The sequence below is a fragment of the Embiotoca jacksoni genome, unplaced genomic scaffold, assembly GCF_022577435.1.
Source record: "Embiotoca jacksoni isolate LCO1_2020_lvr unplaced genomic scaffold, fEmbJac1.0.p SCAF_13, whole genome shotgun sequence".
In the NCBI taxonomy this organism is placed as follows: Eukaryota; Metazoa; Chordata; class Actinopteri; family Embiotocidae; genus Embiotoca; species Embiotoca jacksoni.
The window spans coordinates 227,501-251,101 of record NW_027185263.1 but is presented as its reverse complement, the minus strand read 5'-3'; the positions used below and the strand labels follow the sequence as shown (position 1 = coordinate 251,101).

At 43.2% G+C, this 23,601-nt stretch overlaps 3 protein-coding genes across 5 annotated transcripts in view; 2 read left to right on the top strand and 1 right to left on the bottom strand.

The window, feature by feature from the left end:
- The first annotated feature begins 114 nt into the window (after positions 1–114).
- dub (duboraya) lies at positions 115–6,342 on the top strand. Its single transcript, XM_069145705.1, has 7 exons — positions 115–183; positions 2,965–3,054; positions 3,521–3,586; positions 3,730–3,801; positions 3,893–4,132; positions 4,352–4,936; positions 5,921–6,342. The coding sequence occupies exons 1-7, from the start codon at positions 178–180 to the stop codon at positions 5,948–5,950; spliced, it is 1,089 nt and encodes a 362-aa protein (XP_069001806.1). The 5' UTR covers positions 115–177; the 3' UTR covers positions 5,951–6,342.
- A 6,720-nt stretch (positions 6,343–13,062) lies between these two features.
- guca1d (guanylate cyclase activator 1d) lies at positions 13,063–21,835 on the top strand. The gene is made up of 6 exons (XM_069145631.1): positions 13,063–13,257; positions 17,142–17,291; positions 18,154–18,241; positions 18,919–19,029; positions 20,401–20,552; positions 21,830–21,835. Exons 1-6 carry the CDS (start codon positions 13,063–13,065, stop codon positions 21,833–21,835), a joined length of 702 nt encoding a protein of 233 aa, XP_069001732.1.
- The window catches only part of alg8 (ALG8 alpha-1,3-glucosyltransferase), an 8,141-nt gene continuing 5,923 nt past the window's right edge, over positions 21,384–23,601 (bottom strand). For 2 of the 3 annotated variants that reach the window (XM_069145702.1, XM_069145703.1), the window contains exons 10-13: positions 23,472–23,601; positions 23,271–23,368; positions 22,698–22,770; positions 21,384–22,283 (exon numbers count right to left, since the gene is read on the bottom strand). The exon at positions 23,472–23,601 is cut by the window's right edge and continues 10 nt beyond it. In XM_069145702.1, the coding sequence (XP_069001803.1) occupies positions 22,061–22,283; positions 22,698–22,770; positions 23,271–23,368; positions 23,472–23,601 (524 nt within the window). In that variant the 3' untranslated portion in view covers positions 21,384–22,060. The remainder of the gene's footprint in view (positions 22,284–22,697; positions 22,771–23,270; positions 23,369–23,471) is intronic. The other variant, XM_069145704.1, reaches the window with a different exon arrangement.

The window sequence follows — 23,601 nt, the reverse complement described above, 5'->3', positions numbered from 1 at the left end:
AATGAATAAACACAACAAGCAGAGATGATGATGATGATGATGATGATGATCATGTGACAGAACATGACCCCCCCCCTCCCATGTAGTGACTCTGCGTCTATATTTATCCTGCAGGCCTCCTCTCCCTCCTTCACACCTACTCGACATAAACGAGGCGGCCGAGAGACGACGAGCAGGATGGAGGTAAAACTTTTCTTTCTGCTCTTGTTTGTGAGAAACCAAACGAACGGACGAGTAAACAGATCGATGAAGACGATCCTTCACGCTCACGCTTTTATTTTGGCGTCCAAATATTTCTTCATGTAACGACAGATATGAAGCTGCGTGTTCGGTGAGCAGCGAACACAGGAAACCAAACTCTGCACCCGATTTCATCAACATGCTCACGGAGGAGTTTTTCATTACAGCGACATTTGTTCATCGATAAAGTTTCGTTCAGTCCGTCTATTTATCTCTTTGCCATCATCAGTTCTTCACAAACTTTTCTCATTTTGAATAACTTCTGTTAAACACCTGAACTTCTCTTCTTGGTAAAGATTTCAGAAAAAATGCACCAAACATCCGGCGAGTTTAAAGCTCAGCGCCGGTTCGACATTTCAGGTTCAATTTCTTCCTTTTTTGAACGTCTGTGTAGAAAACATCCAGTGCAGGTCTGCTGCTGTCCGTTCACGGCGTTCCTCAGCTCAGTCTTCTGCCTACAATCACTCTCCGCTTAAAATCTACTTTAAACATCCGTTTGTATGCAGACGACGCTCAGATTTATCTCTGAACGTCAGCTGGTGAAAATAAGAACCTGCCTCGCAGATGTTACTACAGCGTTTCCAATAAAGTTGGGACTGCAAATAAAAGGTTTCCAGAGTGTTGTTAAAAGAGGTGATGCAGCTCAGTGGTGAACATGATCCTGGAACAACTTATAGAGACGTGTTGCTGCATCAGATTCAACATGAGAAGATATTATTTTATAAAACAATAAAATTTCTCATTTACATTTACAATTTTCATCCTTTGAGGCTCCAAAATTTAACATCCTGCAAAATTAGCACTGTTATTGTTTTTGGTCGTTTCAGGGCTTTCATCCAGAGGACAGATGGTAGCATTAGCAGTAGCATTAGCAGTAGCAGTGGGTACATGTAGCTGGATTTTCACTTGAGTAGAATTACGGCGCTTCGATGCAGCCATGTTACCTCGCTGCTCGCCGTCAGTTACCGTGAGCCTGAGCAGACACGGCTGAGGGTGAAGGTGAACCCACACACACACGTGGCCACAGCCAGCAGGTGTTTCTACATCACACTGCATCCGAATACACCTCAACCTCTCTGGGGAGTCACAGCTACTAGAGCACAGACTTCTTTTAATATCTCCAAGGTGATTTACATTGACATCATACATTCTCCAGCCCCTTTACTCACAGTACATTAACCATCACAGGAAATGTCTAACCTAACCCTAACCCTAAATCTGACCTTAAATCTAAACCTGATTCTGACCCTAAAACCAGATCAGAACCCTCAAACAGCAGAGTAGACCCTTGAGGACGTCACATGTCCTCGTGGGTTGGTGTGTATTCAGGTTTAAGTCCCCACTGGGATTAAAAACATGTACACACACACACACACACACACACACACACACACACACTCAGAAAGAGGAAGTGGTTTAACGGTTGTTGTTTTTTTCATTTTCAACTTCACTTTATAGGTTGACTGCTCACTGCGGAAAGACTGAGCAAGACTCTGTGTGTGTGTGTGTGTGTGTGTGTGTGTGTGTGTGTGTGTGTGTGTGTGTGTGTGTGTGTGAGTGTGTGTGTGTGTGTGTGTTCTCTCCAGGCGGTGTGATTTCTTTATCTGTTGAATGTCAGCAATGTGAGACCTTCAGCTGAAATGGACATGGATCAGCCCCACGTCAACAGCTGTGTGTGTGTGTGTGTGTGTGTGTGCGTGTGTGTGTGTGTGTGTGTGTGTGTGTGTGTGTGTGCGTGCGTGCGTGTGTGTGTGTGTACGTGTGTTTCTATAGTTGTGTGGACTAATAAAGACCATATTTATGAGGACAAACACACGTCAGGATATTTAGGCTGGTCGTCACAACTTTAAATTATAATTTGAGGGATAAGATCAAGGGAATGCATGATGTTCTCACAAACATATAGAGACACAACGATGTGTGTGTGAGTGTTTGTGTTGAACATTTCTCTTTGTGAGGACCGGTGTGAGTTTAAAGACATTGTGAGGACATGTTTTGTGTCTATTTGTTGTTGTTTTGTGTCTCTTTGTTGTTGTTTTGTCTCTTTGTTGTTGTTTTTTATGTTTATTTGTAGTTGTTTTGTGTCTTTTTGTTGTTGTTTTGTCTTTGTTGTTGTTTCTCTCTTTTTGTTGTTTTTTGTGTCTCTTTGTTGTTGTTGTTTTGTGTCTATTTGTTGTTGTTTCTGTCTATTAGTTGTTGTTTTGTCTCTTTGTTGTTGTTTAATGTTTATTTGTTGTTGTTTTGTGTCTTTTTGTTGTTGTTTTGTCTCTTTGTTGTTGTTTCTGTCTATTAGTTGTTGTTTTGTCTCTTTGTTGTTGTTTAATGTTTATTTGTTGTTGTTTTGTGTCTTTTTGTTGTTGTTTTGTCTCTTTGTTGTTGTTTCTGTCTATTTGTTGTTGTTTCTGTCTATTAGTTATTGTTTTGTGTCTCTTTGTTGTTGTTTAATGTTTATTTGTAGTTGTTTCGTGTCTATTTGTTGTTTCTGTCTTTTTGTTGTGGTTTTGTGTCTATTTGCTGTTGTTTTGTGTCTCTTAGTGCTATGTACTATGTAAAGCTCCCTGAGATGACCTTTTAATTTGGCGCTCAATACATAAAACTTTACTGAACTGAATTTAATGCTGAACAGTTCCAGCTGAGCGACAACACAGTGATCGTTCAGCTTCACGGCTGAAACACCTGACGTGTCATCGTTGACGTTCACCTTGTTGTCGTGCCTTCCCTCAGGAGGAGGTGCAGGCCCGGCGCTCTGTGGCTGAACTCGCAGGAAGATTCAAAGGCTCGGCTCCTCCACACAACGCTGCCGTTACTGAAACGGTGAGTTGGACGCCTGGTAAATCAGAGCCTGTACATATAGTGTACTGCAGCAGAGAATACACAGGTCCTCCTACAACAGGTCACATCCGCAGGTACAAAGCTCAGCGGAGGAGGTGTCGGTGGGCTCTCAAACTCAGGGCCGTAACCATGGCATCGACAATCGGGGGGTCCAAATGACATTGCCACAAAACAAAATAGTCATACTTCTTTAATGTCATCCAAAAACGTGAAAAAAAAAAAGTCATACTATCGACGACATGCTATAGTGTGACTTTTTTTTTAATCATATTTTAGACGACATGCTATAGTGTGACTTTTTTTTTAATCATATTTTAGACGACATGCTATAGCATATTATATTATATTATATTATATTATATTATATTATATTATATTCAATAATAAAGCAGCTTAACACCATAATATTTACTCTATTAATGTCTTGTTTCTTTTTCTTGTTTATCAGGACAAACCGGTCAGACGACGACCACCTCGAACGTTACAGCTCCCCAAACCTCACGGAGACGACCTGGTGAGAGACCGACACCAGGAACCAAAGCCAAACACGTACAATCCAAAACAGAGATGACCAATGGCTGTGTGTGTGTGTGTGTGTGTGTGTGTGTGTGTGTGTGTGTGTGTGTGTGTGTGTGTGTGTGTGTGTGTGTGTGTCAGCCTCCACCAGGTCTTACCTCACCCCTACCTGCCAAAACCAAGAGGAACTCTGCTCTGATCGAGAAGCTCCAGGTGAGTCCAGGTTCTCTCTGCTGCCCCCTGCTGGGCGAGGATAGGCAGCTTCACAGTGACATCACTGTGACATCACTCTCCCTCTGTGCAGGCCAACCTCGCTCTCTCGCCCTCCACTCCCTCTCCAAAGAGCCCTGGCTTCAGGCTGTTGCCTCCCGCCTTCACCCTGCCCTCCCCCGGCTCCGCCCCGGCTACCACGGTAACCAGCCCGACCTCGGCGACACCCACCGGCCCCGTCACCGCATCTCCGTTGACCGAAGAGGAGGGCCCCGCCTGCTTTGAAGCCCCTCCCACTGTGGCTGAGGGATCCATCCTGTCGAGCATCAACAAGGTCAGTCGCAGATTTGATTTCATCTGTTATCAGCGAGCAGAAAAGCATGCTGGGAAGGAGAGTTTCTGCTTCACGTGCAGAATTATCAATACTAATATTGGCCCAACAAAAACAAGTATTACTGATATCACCATGACAACAACATTCACAGGAATTACAATAACAACGTGTTAATCATGTTATTCTCTAACCGGTCTGTCTCTGCTCCCATTGGTCCAGGGCCGAGCTCGCCACTCCATCCGGCGCCGCCCTCCCTCCCGCCGCCACAGGAAGTCCAGCAGTGGAGACGAGGTCGGCGTCGCCAACGACGACACAGACACACACCTGAGCTCCCCGAGTGAAACAGAAGACAAGACAACAGGAGGAGGAGGAGGAGGAGGAGAAGGAGGAGGAGAAGGAGGAGGAGAAGGAGGAGAGGTCTTTAACAAGGAAGATGAAACAGACGCTTCGACGTCTCTGGAGAAAAGCAAATCACACGAAGAAGAAACAAAGAGCAGCGGCGATGTGAAGGAGGGAGAGAATGGATCGGCGGGAGGAGAGGAGGGAGGAGAAGAGGGAGGAAAGGAGAAAGGAGAGGAGAGAGGAGAGGAGAGAGGAGAGGAGAGAGGAGAGGAGGGAGGAGAGGAGAGAGGAGAAGAGGGAGGAAAGGAGAAAGGAGAGGAGAGAGGAGAGGAGAGAGGAGAGGAGGGAGGAGAGGAGAGAGGAGAGGAGAGAGAGAACAGATCTTCATCGGACCAGAAGGAGAAAACATCTGCAGATAAACAGACACAAGATCCGACTGAAGGAACGACAGAAGAGAGCGAGGTGACGAGTTCAGTTTTAAACCAACAACTATGAGTGTGGATCGATAATTTCAGAAGGTTCCTGAACGCAGCACAGTGATGCACACGGAGGACCAACAACCTTCGTGAGGAAGATTTCAGAGTGTCGTCTCTTCATCAACATCAGTTCCACACGTTAACGTGAAACAAAACCTTCAACACGCCTGCTGACAGCCGAGTGTTCCTGAGCCCATGCACTGATTTCCACTACGACTGTTTTTAAAGCGGTGAAACCTGACGACCCAAACGGACTTCAAACATCAGTTTTGGTTCTTCTTCATTCAATCTGATTGTAGGTCAAATTTTCTGAGGAACAGGAAATGTTCAACACGCCCGCTAGCAGCAGGGAGGGAAGGACAACGAGGGACAGGTGAAACTAATCAGGGGGCGGGGCCAACAATCATACAAAGGACAGGAAGTGAAACAAAGACAAGACACAAGAGGTGAGTCTTTTCAAAATAAAACAGGAAGCACCAAACCCAGACTGACCTGAAGACTACGAACCAGAACAGAAGCTCAGAAGGTCCTGGTGGAACTCGGTGTTGACAGTCTGACTCTGGGGGACCAATTCATGGTGACACAAAGAAAACCCAGCTGGTGTCTCCTGACCTGACGGGACTTCTTTGGTCTTGGACGGTGAAGCTCCGCCCCTCTTGAAACGTGATGTCATCAGAACATGTCGCCGGCATCACTGTGCTGCGTTCAACAGGAACATAAAGAAACACAAAACATGTTTACTGTCAAAGAATATTATGAAACCAGCAAAATTTTAGAAGCTGCTGAGTGAAATTTTCACATTTTATCTGACTGGTTTTGTTTTAGCAAAATATTTCAACAGTTCCTCAAACATTTTATAAATAACAACCTGATCTGTGAAGACGTAGATTATTTCCATCTGAAATCTATTTTTGTTTTGGAGTAAACGTACTTCCTGTTGTTTACGTTGTTTGTGACGTTTGTCCAACAGGAGGCGGAGAGTTCGAGTTCGGCCCGGTGAGGAATCAGACGTCCGGCCGAGCGTTGGCAGCCATGATGAGCCCCTGGAGTTCTGGGAGGGAAACCCTGTGGCAGCGAGGCCTGAAAGAAAAGGCCCGCGGACGCCGAGGACACAAACATTTTTGGACTCTGTCACCGTGACGACGGAGCGAAGAAAGTCAAAAACTCGTGAATGTCCAGGAGCAGCTCGACTGAAGGCTCCCCTCACTGCAGCGCTGCTTCACTTCCTGTTTTAAGAATATAATGTGATTTTTGTTGTTTTTGTTCATAGCTGGGAAATCCTGAAGCTTTTTTTCAAAGATTAATAAAAACAAACACACATTGAGGATTTTACTGTTTGAAAACGCAAAGTGCTTCTGAAAGGAAATTAAATGCATATTTTTACTAAAATAACGTTTCTTTGCTGTTTTATACTCAGTACTTATATTTTATGTTTATGTTTACTTGACTTTAGTAACGACATAAACACGCCAACGACATAAACACGCCAACGACATAAACACGTCAATGACATAAACACGCCATAAACACGCCAATGACATAAACATGTCAACGACATAAACACGCCATAAACATGCCATAAACACGCCAACGACATAAACACACCAACGACATAAACACGCCAACGACATAAACACGCCAACGACATAAACACATCAACGACATAAACACATCAACGACATAAACACGCCATAAACACGCCAATGACATAAACACGTCAACGACATAAACACGCCATAAACATGCCATAAACACGCCAACGACATAAACACACCAACGACATAAACACGTCAACGACATAAACACGCCATAAACATGCCATAAATACGCCAACGACATAAACACGCCATAAACATAACATAAACACGTCAACGACATAAACACGCCATAAACATGCCATAAACACGCCAACGACATAAACACGCCAACAACATAAACACGCCAATGAACTAAACACGTCAAAGACATAAACACGACATAAACACGCCAAAGACATAAACACGTCAACAACATACACACCATAAACACGCCAACGCCATAAACACGCCAACGACAAACACATCAACGACATAAACACGCCATAAACATGCCATAAACACGCCAACGAACTAAACACGTCAACGACATAAACACGTCAACGACATAAACACACCATAAACATGCCATAAACACGCCAATGACATAAACACGTCAACGACATAAACACGCCATAAACATGCCATAAACACGCCAACGACATAAACACGCCAACGACATAAACAAGTCAACGACATAAACACACCATAAACACGCCAACGCCATAAACACGCCAACGACAAACACGTCAACGACATAAACACGTCAATGACATAAACACGCCATAAACACGCCATAAACACGCCAACGACATAAACACGCCAATGACATAAACACGTCAACGACATAAACACGTCAACGACAAACACGTCAACGACATAAACACGTCAATGACATAAACACGCCATAAACACGCCAACGACATAAACACGCCAATGACATAAACACATCAACGACATAAACACGTCAACGACATAAACACGCCATAAACACGCCATAAACACGCCAACGACATAAACACGCCATAAACATGCCATAAACACGCCAACGACATAAACACGCCAATGACATAAACACATCAACGACATAAACACGTCAACGACATAAACACGCCATAAACACGCCATAAACACGTCAACGACATAAACACGCCATAAACATGCCATAAACACGCCAACGACATAAACACGCCAACGACATAAACAAGTCAACGACATAAACACACCATAAACACGCCAACGCCATAAACACGCCAACGACAAACACGTCAACGACATAAACACGTCAATGACATAAACACGCCATAAACACGCCATAAACACGCCAACGACATAAACACGCCAATGACATAAACACGTCAACGACATAAACACGTCAACGACAAACACGTCAACGACATAAACACGTCAATGACATAAACACGCCATAAACACGCCAACGACATAAACACGCCAATGACATAAACACATCAACGACATAAACACGTCAACGACATAAACACGCCATAAACACACCATAAACACGCCAACGACATAAACACGCCAATGACATAAACACGCCAATGACATAAACACGTCAATGACATAAACATGCCAACGACATAAACACGCCAACGACGTAAACACGTCAACGACATAAACACATCAACGACATAAACACGCCATAAACACGCCAATGACATAAACACGTCAACGACATAAACACGCCATAAACATGCCATAAACACGCCAACGACATAAACACGCCATAAACATGACATAAACACGTCAACGACATAAACACGCCATAAACATGCCATAAACACGCCAACGACATAAACACGCCATAAACATGCCATAAACACGCCAACGACATAAACACGCCAACAACATAAACACGCCAACGAACTAAACATGTCAATGACATAAACACGACATAAACACGCCAAAGACATAAACACGTCAACAACATACACACCATAAACACGCCAACGCCATAAACACGCCAACGACAAACACATCAACGACATAAACACGCCATAAACATGACATAAACACGTCAACGACATAAACACGCCATAAACATGCCATAAACACGCCAACGACATAAACACGCCAACAACATAAACACGCCAACGAACTAAACACGTCAATGACATAAACACGACATAAACACGCCAAAGACATAAACACGTCAACAACATACACACCATAAACACGCCAACGACATAAACACGTCAACGACATAAACACATCAACGACATAAACATGCCAACAACATAAACACGCCAACGAACTAAACACGTCAACGACATAAACATGTCAACGACATAAACCCACCATAAACACGCCAACGACATAAACACACCATAAACACGCCAACGCCATAAACACGCCAACGACAAACACATCAACGACATAAACACGCCATAAACATGACATAAACACGTCAACGACATAAACACGCCATAAACATGCCATAAACACGCCAACGACATAAACACGCCAACAACATAAACACGCCAACGAACTAAACACGTCAATGACATAAACACGACATAAACACGCCAAAGACATAAACACGTCAACAACATACACACCATAAACACGCCAACGACATAAACACGTCAACGACATAAACACATCAACGACATAAACATGCCAACAACATAAACACGCCAACGAACTAAACACGTCAACGACATAAACATGTCAACGACATAAACACACCATAAACACGCCAACGACATAAACACACCATAAACACGCCAACGCCATAAACACGCCAACGACAAACACGTCAACGACATAAACACGTCAACGACATAAACACGCCATAAACACGCCAATGACATAAACACGCCAACGACAAACACGTCAACGACATAAACATGTCAACGACATAAACACACCATAAACACGCCAACGCCATAAACACGCCAACGACAAACACGTCAACGACATAAACACGTCAACGACATAAACACGCCATAAACACGCCAACGCCATAAACACGCCAACGACAAACACGTCAACGACATAAACACGTCAACGACATAAACACGCCATAAACACGCCAACGCCATAAACACGCCAACGACAAACACGTCAACGACATAAACACGTCAACGACATAAACACGCCATAAACACGCCAATGACATAAACACGCCAACGACAAACACGTCAACGACATAAACACGCCACTGACATAAACACGTCAACGACATAAACACGACATAAACACGTCAACGACATAAACACGCCAACGAACTAAACACGTCAACGACATGCAAACGATCTGAAATTGACCACAAACATTTAAATCTCGTACTCGTACATTAACTCGTTGCTCGGCGGTCAAAAGGTGAGTCACAGTTCAAATTGTCCTCCTGTCACCATGACGACCGTAGGACTTCCCACAGCTGGCAGTTCTCCACCAGACTCAGGTAATCTGGGGACGGCTACCTGGAAAAGCCCTGGAAGCAGCAGGAGGAGGAGGAGGAAGAGGAGGAGGAGGGGGCTTTAAATCTGCTCCTGGATAATCTGTTCCATCCTCAGAAACTCTCACAGCTTCACGGCCTGAAATAAAGCAGATCAACAAAAGAAAGCTGGAAACTGAACTCTCGCCAGGCTGGGAGCCCCGCGGCATGCTGGGAGAGTCGCTAGCAGCCGAACACCTGCAACCATTGGAGGTCAGATTCAGGACAGGAGTTAAGTTCACTTCCCAGAATGCTTTGTGGTGAAAACCCATCCAATCAGATGGCCTTATCTCCCTGCAGGACTGTTTATCTGTGAGCTTCTCCTCACTCCGGTAGTTCTGCTTCGGTTTTATTTTTACAGTGTTTAATTCAATTCAATTTTATTTATATAACCCCAAATCACAACACAGGTTATTTCTCCTCTTTAAGGGAGAAAAACCTCCAACAGAGGGGAGAAAAACTCCCTTTAACAGGAAGAAACCTCCGACAGAACCAGGATCAGAGGTGGGCGGAGCATCTGTTAACAGAACCAGGATCAGAGGTGGGCGGAGCATCTGTTAAAAGAACCAGGATCAGAGGTGGGCGGAGCATCTGTCAACAGAACCAGGATCAGAGGTGGGCGGAGCATCTGTTAACAGAACCAGGATCAGAGGTGGGCGGAGCATCTGTTAAAAGAACCAGGATCAGAGGTGGGCGGAGCATCTGTTAAAAGAACCAGGATCAGAGGTGGGCGGAGCATCTGTTAAAAGAACCAGGATCAGAGGTGGGCGGAGCATCTGTTAAAAGAACCAGGATCAGAGGTGGGCGGAGCATCTGTTAACAGAACCAGGATCAGAGGTGGGCGGAGCATCTGTTAAAAGAACCAGGATCAGAGGTGGGCGGAGCATCTGTTAACAGAACCAGGATCAGAGGTGGGCGGAGCATCTGCCTTGACCAGTTGGGGTGAGAGGAGAGCAGAGAGAGAAAAGGACAGCATAGAGATAGAAGAGAAGAACTGTTGGTGGAGACGACAATCACAGAGCAGAGACATGCAGCTCCATGACGGGACATCTGGAAAAGAAAGAACAGAAACTACACGAGTGAAGGAACTGAATGGAGACAACAGATAATAAGAAGAAACTATGGGAGAGAAGAAGATGGTGAGGTATGAGTCAGTTAAAGAGTAGGAGGAAAGAAAAGAAGCTCAGCATGTAACAAGGTCCTCCAGCAGCCTCGGCCTATAACAGCATAACTAAGGGTTGGTTCAGGTCTACCTGAGCCAGCCCTAACTATAGGCTGTATCAAGAAGGAACGTTTTGAGTCTAATCTTAAAGCTAGAGAGGGTTTCTGCCCCTCCAACACAAACTGGGAGCTGGTTCCACAGGGGAGGAGCCTGAAAACTGAAGCTCCGCCTCCCATTCTACTTCTGGAAACTAGGAACCACAATAGCAGAGTGAGTTTACTGTTACTAAAGAAAGCAGCGCGTTCGTATAAAATGTTCCCAGCGAGTCTATTAAAAGCTGTGATTTAAGCAGCTAGCAGGACGAGCTGCTGCCGCTCTGATCTGATTAACCTTCCTGCAGCGGTTCTCTGTAAAGCTGCTGATACTCCGACTGATTTCATGTGTTGGATGATTCTATTTGTTGACACACCTGAACACACCTGTGATGCACGAGCAGCGGCTTGTTTCTGAGGTTACGCAACCACAGTGGAGGTCAGATTAAAATACTCAGTCACTAATAAAACCTTTAATTTAAAGACGTCTAATGAAAAACAGCCACATGATTTGATCTATTTACTTGTTTAAAGGCGTTTTCAGGGCAAAACAGTTTTTTTTAACTGCTTAAACAACAAACTTTAAGTCTTGCGTTTCTTTCTAGAAGCGTTTGAAATGTTGATTTTCCTGCATGTTTCCCTTTGTTAGCAGCTGCAGGGAAAAAAAGCAACATGTTGACTAAAGAAGGAATCCTGATACAATGATCCGGGAATTATGAAGTGCAGAGTCTGTATCAACAGTATAATATCATAACTTAAACAGGGCAAACGGGAGCAGATCAAAACGAGGCTTCCAGTTCATGTCGTGAATCAACGATTCAACAAATTGGAAACTAATTAAAATGTCTCCAGATGTTTGACACTCTGAAGCTCTGAAAAGGTCCAAAGACTCCCTTTGGTCCTCTGAAGGGGGGTGTTAAGGGTTAAACTGGTTTAACTGGATCATCACCGGCAGCTCTAAGCCTGTTAGGAGCGTTATTGACGATGATAGCAGCTGCACGAGGTCAGAGACGAAAGGTCCGAACGTCCACACGAAGACAGAACTGAAGGACAAACAGAGCCTGAACGAACCAGGACAGACCGGCACCGAGGACCTGGTTCTGGGAAGTCCGGACCGGCACCGAGGACCTGGTTCTGGGAGGTCCTGATAGACGTGTTTAAAAAGCAAACATTTATACTATTTATGATATTTTTCTTTCCAGTTAGTTTGAAAATAAAACTTGTAACTTTCATCCTATTTTTTGTTTACTTTGTATATTTTAATGTTTTAATTCCTGTTTTTAGTTGTTTTTAAATGTCCTCTTCTTTTTGCCTGAAGTTTTGATGCTTTGAATGGTTCCATGTGAAACTCTTTGAGTTGCCTTGTTGTTGAACAGAAACCGTTCGTCGCCTTTAGAAGTTCACTTTCAGACTTTTTCTTGACATCGGTGAAGTCTTCAGATTGTGTTTCTACCCTGAGTGTTCGGGGAGCCTCCATCTGAACCAGGTCACCTGGGGAAGCTGGTTATATAAGCCTCCTGGCCTCCCTGCAGCAGGCCTGATCTCATTAGGGAGTTATTTTCAGCGCTTCCTTGATTCTTCCTCCAGGACCTAAGAGGGTTAGAGAGTCCTGAGCTTCGCTCTGCAGAGTCACTGCAGCCTGGACGAAGGATGGCTGGAGCCTCCTGCTGCTGACGCCCGCTGCCTCGGTCACAACATCCTGGTTCTGTCCAATAGAAGAACCACAGACCCTCTTTAACGGACTCTTACTGTGGAGGATCGACAGGCCGGCGGCTCTCCGTCCTCCTCCCTCTTGGTCTCGGGGCTCCCGGTTGGACCGGCGCCATGGGGAACCACGGCTCCAACCTGGACGACATCCTGGCCGAGGACATGCACCACTGGTACAACAAGTTCATGCGCGAGTCTCCGTCGGGCCTCATCACGCTGTTCGAGCTGAAGGCCATCCTCAACCTGAAGGGCATGAACGAGAACGCCAACAGCTACGTGGACCAGGTCTTCTTCACCTTCGACATGGACGGAGTGCGTTCAACACCCACACACACACACACACACACACACACACACATCAATATTGACTGCGTCAGCTGTAAACAAACATACGAATTATCGGCTCCGCGTTAAAAGGAAAAGTGACTCATTTCCTCTGTAATCAGCTTGCTGTTGGTGTCTGTTGGAGCTTGAAGGCATCTTGACCCATTTCAGGTCCTCAAAGAGGTTTTCTGGAGGTTTGCAGGTCTTGTGGGGTCGTTGAGACCGATCCGATCCTCTTCGTGAGTCCGTGGCGCCAACAATCGTCATGATATGATTGTGTTTGGGGTCGTTAATCTTCGACTGTCCTGAGTCGTCAGGATCAGGCTGCGATTGGTCGTTTATCCTCCTGGGAACAGATCTGAGGACTGAACTGTCAAACCTTCCCGGGACAAAACGTAGACATTTCTGTCCTCCAAACGATGATGGGCAGCTTTGGATAAAAGCTTAATCTGGTTCTTAACCTGATAATAAATGTAAAGAGTCGTCAGATGATTAACGGGTAAAACCTTCATACATCCGTCTGATGTCGCAAAGTAAAGATATAAAACGTTAAATATGGGGCGAAATAAATGTACGACAGTATTCCACTTTTTTTAAGTCTGAAATGTGGAAGCTTCACACACGTTGAACACGATACACAGAAGATCTACAGAATCAGCACAGTTCAGATCAGGAAGTGACCACGATGAAGATGGACAGTCGGTCCTTCTGTTCATCAGTTATTGCTTTGCGCTCACAAGAACGGGACGTACACAAAGTTTCAGTGACCTCTGACCTCTAAAATTGAATCACCAAGAGAACGTTCGTGCTAAATTTAAAGAAATGTCCTCAATGCGTTCTTGAGATAGAGTCTAATCCTGTTTGACATTTTTTGTGAATTGTTAATTAGTGTTTGAATTCTGGACTTATGGTGAAGTCATAGTGACCTTTGACCTCCAAATTCTAATGAGTTTGTCTGCGAGTCCAAGAGAACGTTTGCGCCAAATTTTAGGAAAATCCCTCGAGGTGTTGTTGAGATATCATGTTTTCATGAACGGGATGAACAACCTGAAAATCTGACCGGTGCAGATGCATAAAAATAGTTCGTAAACAGGCCGAAATGACGGAGAAACATTTGGACGCCAAATTCGTGCTGATTTTGTTCCGTGACAAAGTTTTTTGTCCGGCTGTGGGTTTTTTTCGGCTCATTTTATTGAATCATTTCCTAAAATGTTTCTGCTGTTTGGCTGAAAACTGGAGGATGTTTCAGAGGAAGTGTTCATCATTACAAGGAATTTTCACATTATTACGACATTTTTCATCATTACATGTTAATTAGTTCTATTAAGTTATACCAAGTATTTATCCTGTGATTTGATCTCATTTATAAGAACTTTCCTCTTCATTAGTTGTTGCAACAACAAACTTCCTTTTAAAAGAAGAAAAAGCTCCAATGAAGGAGCTTTATTTTGGTAAACTGCTGCAGATCATTTCCTGCTTGTTAAATTTCAGTTTTTAAGAGAAAAAACAAGTAAATATGAGTAAACTGTGAGAAACAGTTTAAAATTAACACTCAAACATTCAGCCTCGTTAGAGACAGGAAACTCCTTTTATGCTTTTATTCTGAAAATGTTTTCTTTTATTTTCTTTAGTTTTGAATCCTGTAAATCACGTTCACGGTGTGTTTACGTCCGTATCGGCTGGTCGTGTCTGAATATTTCGTTTTATAATTTCGTTTCATTTTTGTCTTCTTTTAATAACCTTTAGTAACAGAAATCAATCAGCCAATCGATTTCCACCTGTAAAATAATGATTGTGAGGGGTCGTCGGAAGAATTATAGAGAAACAGCTTCTTACTTCTGTCTGAAGAAAAATTTTAAGATTGGAATTTTGTCAGTTTATTTTCACTCACATCAAATGTTTTTGTCTAAAATTTCAAATATAACAAGCAGGAAGTTGAGAGCTTCCTCTACATTGAGCACAAAACCTGGTTGGAAATATCCTGTAATTTACAGATGAATATCAGGTCATTTTTAGGAAGTTATGAGGAAAGTTGGCAGGCAATTATCTGAAAAATGAAATCAAACATCGACAATGTGAAAATAACAAAAATAAAACTTTTCAAGTCGACTTCAGGGTTGGAAGTTAAATAAATTGAGTTTCTGCCGGTTTTAAATTACATTTAAAAGTTTTATTTAATAAGATTTAATTTCTGCTTCATGATCAAACCAGACTGGTTTTTCTCAATATTTTTTGACAGTTTGAGATGAAACAACTCGTCGATCATAAAAATATTTGATGGTGTCAGTTTGTAATTTGAGTCTTTTTCCAGTCTCATGTTTAGTTGACTAAATATTTTGGGATTTTTGGACAAAACAAACCAACAAATCATTTATCAAGATTTCTCAATAATGAACAGGATTGTTAACAGCACCTAACAGCAGTCATTAATAACAACATTAATTTAAATAATTATTTTCTTAGTGGTTGTCTGATTTTAAACGTTTTTTGTTTTTAATTTTCCTTGGATGTTTTGTTTTTTTGAAGTAACAGTCGAGCTGATCTTTATTTTATTGAGCATCTACTTAACTACTTCCTGGATTTCAACTTTAATTTACTTCAGAGCCACAGTTCCTTTTCTATGGATGTATACACATCATGTTAAAGCAGTTTGATAAACAGCAGGATGGATCAATAAATACATGTAATTCATGATTTGAAGATTCAAACATAAATTTTAAATAAAGTTTACATTTGTTGAAAAAGTAATTTCCAGCAAGTTTTTGCTAAAAATCATAGAAACATTTTGTAACTCAAGAAAACTTAATTGAGAATTTATGAATTAAATGTAGAATTTTAGTCTCATAGATCATCTGAATTTATAATCTGAGGTTAATATGATGATTAAGTAAACAAACATGTGAAGCCTTCATTGGTAAAATCAACAGAAACACAAATATATTTCATTTATATTAAAATCAACATCACAACACTTTAATAATGCAATTAAAAACAAAAGTATTACTATTTTACCTTGAAGGTTAAACGTAAAGTCAAGTTGTCGTTTTCCATAAATCACCTCTGAGAATAATTAAGGATTATAATCTCAGTGGATTTTAAATAAATGGAAATCTGAAAATAAAAATGTGGTCGTGGTGCTGGGAGTCGTAGGTTTGGTTGGTCAGCGTGAACACGGCCGACCGCTCTGCCGTGCCGTCTAATTGGCTCCCAGCGTTAGCATGCAGCTCCCTGCTGTGTTCATGGTCGCTAAATGGATCCAGAGTTTGACGAAGCTCAGCGACGACGGTCTGAGAGCTCAGGAAGGACATCACAACATCGCCAAGCTGAAACGCTGCTTTCTTAAATGGACTTCCTTCTGTAGAGTTTATTTACATTGAGACAAGCTGTTATTTATTCTGGTATGTTTACTCATCACGAATGATTAATTAAACATACAATAAATAAACTTAACTGACCTGTTTCCTCTGATAAATAATCAATCAAGTTTTTGGTGTTCTATGACGACGAGACGTCATCGAAGAACATGTGAAAAATATATCAATTAAATAATTAGTCAAATAATATAAGAAATTATTAAAACCAACTTGTTATTATGAAATGTATTTTCATCCATTTTTTTCATTTCATAATCAACATTTTTATTCGAACAAAATTTTATTATTATTATAAAACAATTTATTAAATTACTTCACAGAAGTTTTTTATTAATATAATTTACATACTTTGTGATTATTTCCTGGAATTTAAAATGATTTATTTATTTTTAAATTCAGCAGTTTTCTGTTTTGATGTGGAGTTTTTACGTTGAATATAAAACACGGTAGATGTTGCGATAAAGCGCGGTCGGCGTTAACGCTGCTCTCCGCCTGCAGGACGGATACATCGACTTCGTGGAGTACATCGCCGCCATCAGCCTGATGCTGAAGGGAGAAATCAACCAGAAGCTCAAGTGGTACTTCAAACTGTTCGACCAGGACGGCAACGGGAAGATTGACAAGGAGGAGCTGGAGACCATCTTCTCGGTAACGTGACATCATCAGTGAGGCTTCACGCAAACAATCAGCCAAACAACAACAACAACAACTACAGTTTTAGGATTTCCGTGACCTTTTAAAGCAACGACAATTATTTTAAAACGAGACTAAAACCATGTACAATTTGTCAATTAATGTCATTTGTACAGTAGTGACCAGGGGAGGAGCCATGACAAAGAGGCCCCGCCCACATATGAGGCCACACATCTTGAATTTTACACAGCCCAGCTGCCACCATTTTGACTCGTCGTGGACGCTCACTGATTATTTTCTAGATAAACATGGTCAGCTGTCACATCAGCTACTTTACAGACTCTTAGCGTGTTAGCTGTAACATTAGCATTAACTTGATAATTAAGTTGGCCTTCAGAACGTTAACTTCCACCACCTGCTTCAGGAATCCCCACGAAACAACTGATCATAGAAACAGATTGAGGAAAAATGCAGGCAACCTCAAATTAAGGTGACCTTTTTTTTAGTTTGGCTTGTCTGCTAACATGGAGGGGGCGGGGCTTGTGATGTATACTACAACCAGCCACCAGGGGGCGATGAAAAAAATTAGCTTCATTTTCAGGAAGCCAACATGTTGTCCATCTTTAAATGGTGCTCTGACAAAAAAAAAAGTTTTAAACCCTGAAATTAAAACTTAAAAAGTTTAAATGCAAAAAGCTTAGATTCAAATGTAACAGACGGAAACTCAAAACTTTTAACTTAAATTGTATTTATTCTTTTTCATGTAAATTCTGGGTAAAACGTTGAGAAACACGTGAACACACCTGGTGAACCTGTGAAAGGCGTGTTGTCGTCCTGTTTCTGTGATCTGAGATGGACTGTTTGTCTCCCCCTGCAGGCCATCCAGGACATCACGCGGAACAGAGACATCGACCCCGAGGAGATCGTCGCGCTCATATTTGAGAGGATCGACGTGAAAGGAGAAGGTAACGAAGGCGTGGCTGATACGTACGTGAATATGTTGACAAACGAAGCATCAGCTCATCACCGTTTAGAAGTCATTGTGGGTTCGTTAAAAACGTAGATATGAGGGTGGATCGATGAGTTCAGAAGGTTCCTGAACGCAGCACGGTGATGCACACAGAGGACCAACAACCTTCATGAGGAAGAATTCAGAGTTCAACATCATCACTGCGTTCAACACGATAACGTGACCGTTGGTACGAGAACATGTGACGTCACCATGGAAACCTGAAACTGGAGCAGAGAAACATCAGATTTTGGGGAACTTCAACACGCTGACAGCCAAATGTTCCTGAGCCCACGCAGTGATTTCCACTACTACTGATTTAAAGCAGTGGAACCTGACAACCCAAACGGATTTCAAATATCGGTTTTCGTTCTGCTTCCTTGCATCTTCCTCATGAAGGTTGTTGGTCCTCCGTGTGCATCACTGTGCTGCGTTCAGGAACCCTCTGTTAATGCGTCTGGACCGTTTGTTTTTGGACAGCTCCAGATGTTTTGTTCTTCAGGCTCTGAGCTTCAGCTTTAAATAAAATAATGAATGGCGTCTCGGCTGTAATCTGAGCCGGTTCAGGTTCAGGTAGAAGAACTGAGGGAGATGAGTTCGTGTAGTTACACCTTCTGACCTTTGACCCCTCAGGTGAGCTGACCCTGGAGGAGTTCATTGAGGGAGCCAAAGACCACGAGGACATCATGGACATGCTGAAGAAAATGATGGACCTGACGCCGGTGTTAGTGATCATTGTGGAGGGTCGGACGGGATAAGAGCCGCAGGAAACAACCGGGACCGCAAAGACTGACAGGATCCCCCCCCTCCTTCCCCCCTCCCCCTCTCCAAACAACAACAACAACAACAACAACAACAACAAAGTCCACCTCTGTTCTCCGGAAACTACAAATGAAAATGTGACGGACTGTGATTGGCCGTCTTGAGGCTCCGCCCCTCCTCAGCTTCAGCTATCAGGTGGAAAAAAGAACTGATTTTCAATGAGATATCTGAAGACTTCACGAAAATCATCTTCAAACGCACAAAAACTTTATTCAGAGTTCAGAGATGTGACGAGGGCTGGGTGTCCCTCCTCACGATGATGTCATCAAACTGCTTCCTGTTTCCACAGCTTCAAATCAAATTCAAAATTTTACCAATTTAAGACTCAAGTTTCAGCATCGAAACCTGAGAACTTTTGTCCAAAAATGTTCAAATACAATGGAAAGTTTTTTTGAGGACTCAGATACTAAACATATTTGAAACTGCAATATTTCTACGTATTTATCGAGTCCAAAGTAAAAAATTTGGTCTCAGAATAATACTTATTTTTATTACTGATCAAATTGAACCTGATTTCATTCAAAAATTTGCCACTTTTAGAATCTGTCCAAATATTATATAAACTTTTGTAAAATGAAACCAATCTTAAAAGATGTTTATGTTCCTCAAACTCCCTCAAAAAGCACAAGAATAAGAAATGTGAAAGAAAAAACTTGAAATCTGCAGTTTCAATATTTCAGTGTAAAACTTTTACCATCATAGAACTAATGTTGAAAACCACCAGATTAATTTAGAATTCAATGTGTTTTATTCATGATCTAATTCAGACAATTCCCCATTTTAGACAGTATTTTATTTAGATAATAATTTTTTCTAAAAGTCATTTAATGTTTCAGAAATCCAGTAAAATGAAGAAAAAAAACACGTTTACATCCTGAAACTCAGCATCCGAGTCGAGTAACAACAAAATGTTAAACCATTCAACATTTTTCCGGTAATTATCTAAAAGGTGTCTAAAATATAATGAGTAAAAGTTATTTTAACAGAAGTCTCTGAGACAGTGAACGCCTCACGTTGGACATTTTCTGGGAAAAAATATCGATTTCCTGTCGATCAACTGCTTTGAACTTCAACTTCCTGCCCGACAACATGTTTTAATGTTGAGACGGTTGCTGCTGTCTCTGGGAGCAAAGCATGCTGGGAGATCGTCCTGCAGCGAGCCGCTGATCCTCGTAATGTTGTAAAAGGTTCAGCAGGCCGAGCTGCAACAGAGCAGATTCACAAGTTTGACTCTCAGAACGGACGGCAGCAGGACAGACAGTCGCGCTGCGTTCAGGAACCCTCTGCGTTCAGGAACCGGCAGCGTTCAGGAACCGGCAGCGTTCAGGAACCCGCAGCGTTCAGGAACCCGCAGCGTTCAGGAACCCGCAGCGTTCAGGAACCCGCAGCGCTTCATCAAGACTTTCCAGCACCGGGTGGGGCAGAGTGATGCATTCAAGGACCGTGTAATCCTGCGTCATCAGCTCCTCTGGCACCGGGCCAGTACGAGGAGTCACTCAGGACAAACCGGGACGTCAAACAAATGTCCAACTGAAGAATCAGAGTTCAGCTGTCAGAGATCAAACGCTTTGAGTAACGACTTCCAAAACGACCACCGACTCAGATCAAAACGACGCGTTCAAATATTCAGATGAATTATTTTTCTACAGGAAGTGAAGCTTTTTAGATGAGATTCGAGCCTCTAGTGGCCGTCGGTGGAACTGTTCCTTAAAGGACTCCATCGTAACTCTCTGGTGGAAACAGTTCAAGTAGTTCAACAGATCCTCTTCTTTGTCGTTCAGTTCTTTAGCTTAGCATGAAGCTAATGGAGCGGCTAGCAGCTGCTAGCGCGGCTCCGTTCTCGTTCATCAACATGTTTGTTTCTGATTTTGTAGTTTTTATGAGGAACGAAACAAAAACAACTCGTCACAGACTAAAAAGGAAAAAGTTACTTCATTCGTTTTAACGGGTTTTAATTTGAAGGAGTTTTAGAAGGAATCAGCCGAGTGGTTCAAACCTTTTTATTTTTATACGACGAGATGATCGACGGAGGCGAGTGTCTGATTAGTGATGATGAACTCGGAGGGAAGGAGGCCATTTTGTGCTAAAAGCTGCTGGTAGTCGGATCCGATCTGCAGGCTAACATCTTAACGCACTTTAGACGCTTTACGTTCAGTCACCGGATCATGTTTCGTGTTGCCTTATCAATAAAGTTTTTAAACAAACCTGAGAGGTTGAATCATTTTCAGTTTGAGTGAAAGTAGTTTTAGATGAAAACCATCACACACACAAAAAGATAAGAAATAAACTTTTTATTTTGAGAATGCCAATGTGTCTTTCAGCTTTGTTTTGGTCATTGGCTGCTGCTCGGTTTGTTTGGTCCTCCCGTTGGCTCCTGGAGCGTCGAGTCGGCCATCAGTCGACAAAATAAAAGTCTTTTCTTTTTTGTCAGCAGAGTTTTTTCTTCCGTCGACAAACAGAACCGAGATGTTGAAATAAGTCCGTTTTTTATGTTTCTGAGCTGCGTTGGAACAGGATGGATTCTATCCCAGCATGCATCAGGGGAGAGGTGTCGTCATCACACTGTTCAGCGCTGATTATCTGATGATACGGAGGTCCGTCGTCCTGAATGGTTCATTAATATTTAACTTGATGTGAAACTGATTGTGTCGAACCTCTCCGTGTTTTGTGTTGTTGTACGTCTCATGTTTCCTTTCAGGTTTTTGCTTTCGCTCTTTTTCAGGTTTGAGTTCAGACATTTGTTTTGGTGCCGTTTCTGTTCGGACTCATCAGCTCACGCAAAAACTAAAATCCACAAAACCTGATATCAGAAACGTTTTGTGCTGCTGGACGAAGAGATGCTAAAAGTGTGGAGCAGCAGATCGAAACACCTCCTGTGATGTGGTTGTGGTGTGGGCGGAGCCAGCGGGGTGTGTGTGGGGGGGGGGGGGTGTCTCTGATCTAACCTCTCATCTCACGGCTGTTTGTGCTTCTCCTCTCGCAGCAGGCTGACGTACAGACGCAGGAAGGAGTAGCAGACGCCCACCGAGCAGTACACCGAGGTGGCCAGCAGGGGGAGGAAGGGCAGCTGCTGTCGCCACGGTGACAAGGGGAACACCACCTCGCAGGCGACAGCCACGGTGACCAGGCCCAGCAGGTAGACGACCTCCAGGGGGCGGAGCAGCGCCCCCCGACCGCTGAGGGGAGTAATCTGATTACTTTGGAGGACGACTGTGGAGAAACACACCAAGGCGACGACAGGTGTGTGTGTGTGTACCTGTGTGTGTGTACCTGTGTGTGTGTGTGTGTGTGTGTGTACCTGTGTGTGTGTACCTGTGTGTGTGTACCTGTGTGTGTGTGTGTGTGTGTGTACCTGTGTGTGTGTACCTGTGTGTGTGTGTACCTGTGTGTGTGTACCTGTGTGTGTGTACCTGTGTGTGTGTGTACCTGTGTGTGTGTGTGTGTGTGTGTGTGTGTGTACCTGTGTGTGTGTGTGTGTGTGTGTGTGTGTACCTGTGTGTGTGTGTGTGTGTGTGTGTACCTGTGTGTGTGTGTGTGTGTGTGTGTGTGTGTGTGTGTGTGTGTGTGTGTGTGTGTGTGTGTGTGTGTACCTGTGGAGCCTCCAGAGAGCTGAGAAGGAGAAGATGGTGAAGAGCAGCATCAGGACCACTTTGATTGGCAGCTCTGCAACAGATACATAAATCACTGCATCTCGTACGGGAGCTGCTGAGGGTCAAAACAGTTTGAGTTTTATTGTTTCTCAGAACAAACACGGAGTTCAGGAAGATGTTTGTGACACAAAATTTAACAGAAAAGTATTTATTTTAACAAGAAAAGCTATTAATAAGCAATTTATTTACAAAACACTAATAACGCGTCTCTTAAACTGTCAAACATGTTCAGTAAAATAAATAATTTTGTATTTTAACTGGAGGATTTCTAACTTGTAAACAAAGATGGCCGACAGCTCCACAGACTGTTTCTAAAAGAGTTCGTAGCTTCAGGTCTGTAAAATGGTTCTGATCCAGAAGTGTCTTCAGCTGCAATACCAGCGAGTGCCACTAGAGGTCGGCTCCAAAAAGCCTCCGGCTCCATAGACTCCCATTCAACTTCTCTCATCAAATCCAAAGTGAATAAAATGTGTCCATCAGTTATCTCGGTGTTGTTAAAGTCTCCTTGTTTACCTGCGGAGGTGAAGAGCAGCGGGAACAAGGAGTAGTGACCCGTGCTGCTCAGAACCAGGAAGATCCCAGCATCCTCTCTGCTCTCCACCGCCAGGATGCTGCAGGAAGACAGACAGGAGGCGTCATGAGGTCACGTGACTGAAGGAGAAGGAGGAGGAGGAGGAGGTGGAGGAGGAGGAGGAGGAGGAGGAGGCGGCTCACCTGAGAGGCAGGATGGCGATGAGGACGGCCTTCTCATGGACGTGCCAGCCGAACACGAAGGAACCGAGAGCACAAAGCAGCAGGCAGCGAAGGAAACCACGAGAACCACGAGGACGCCACCAGATGGAGG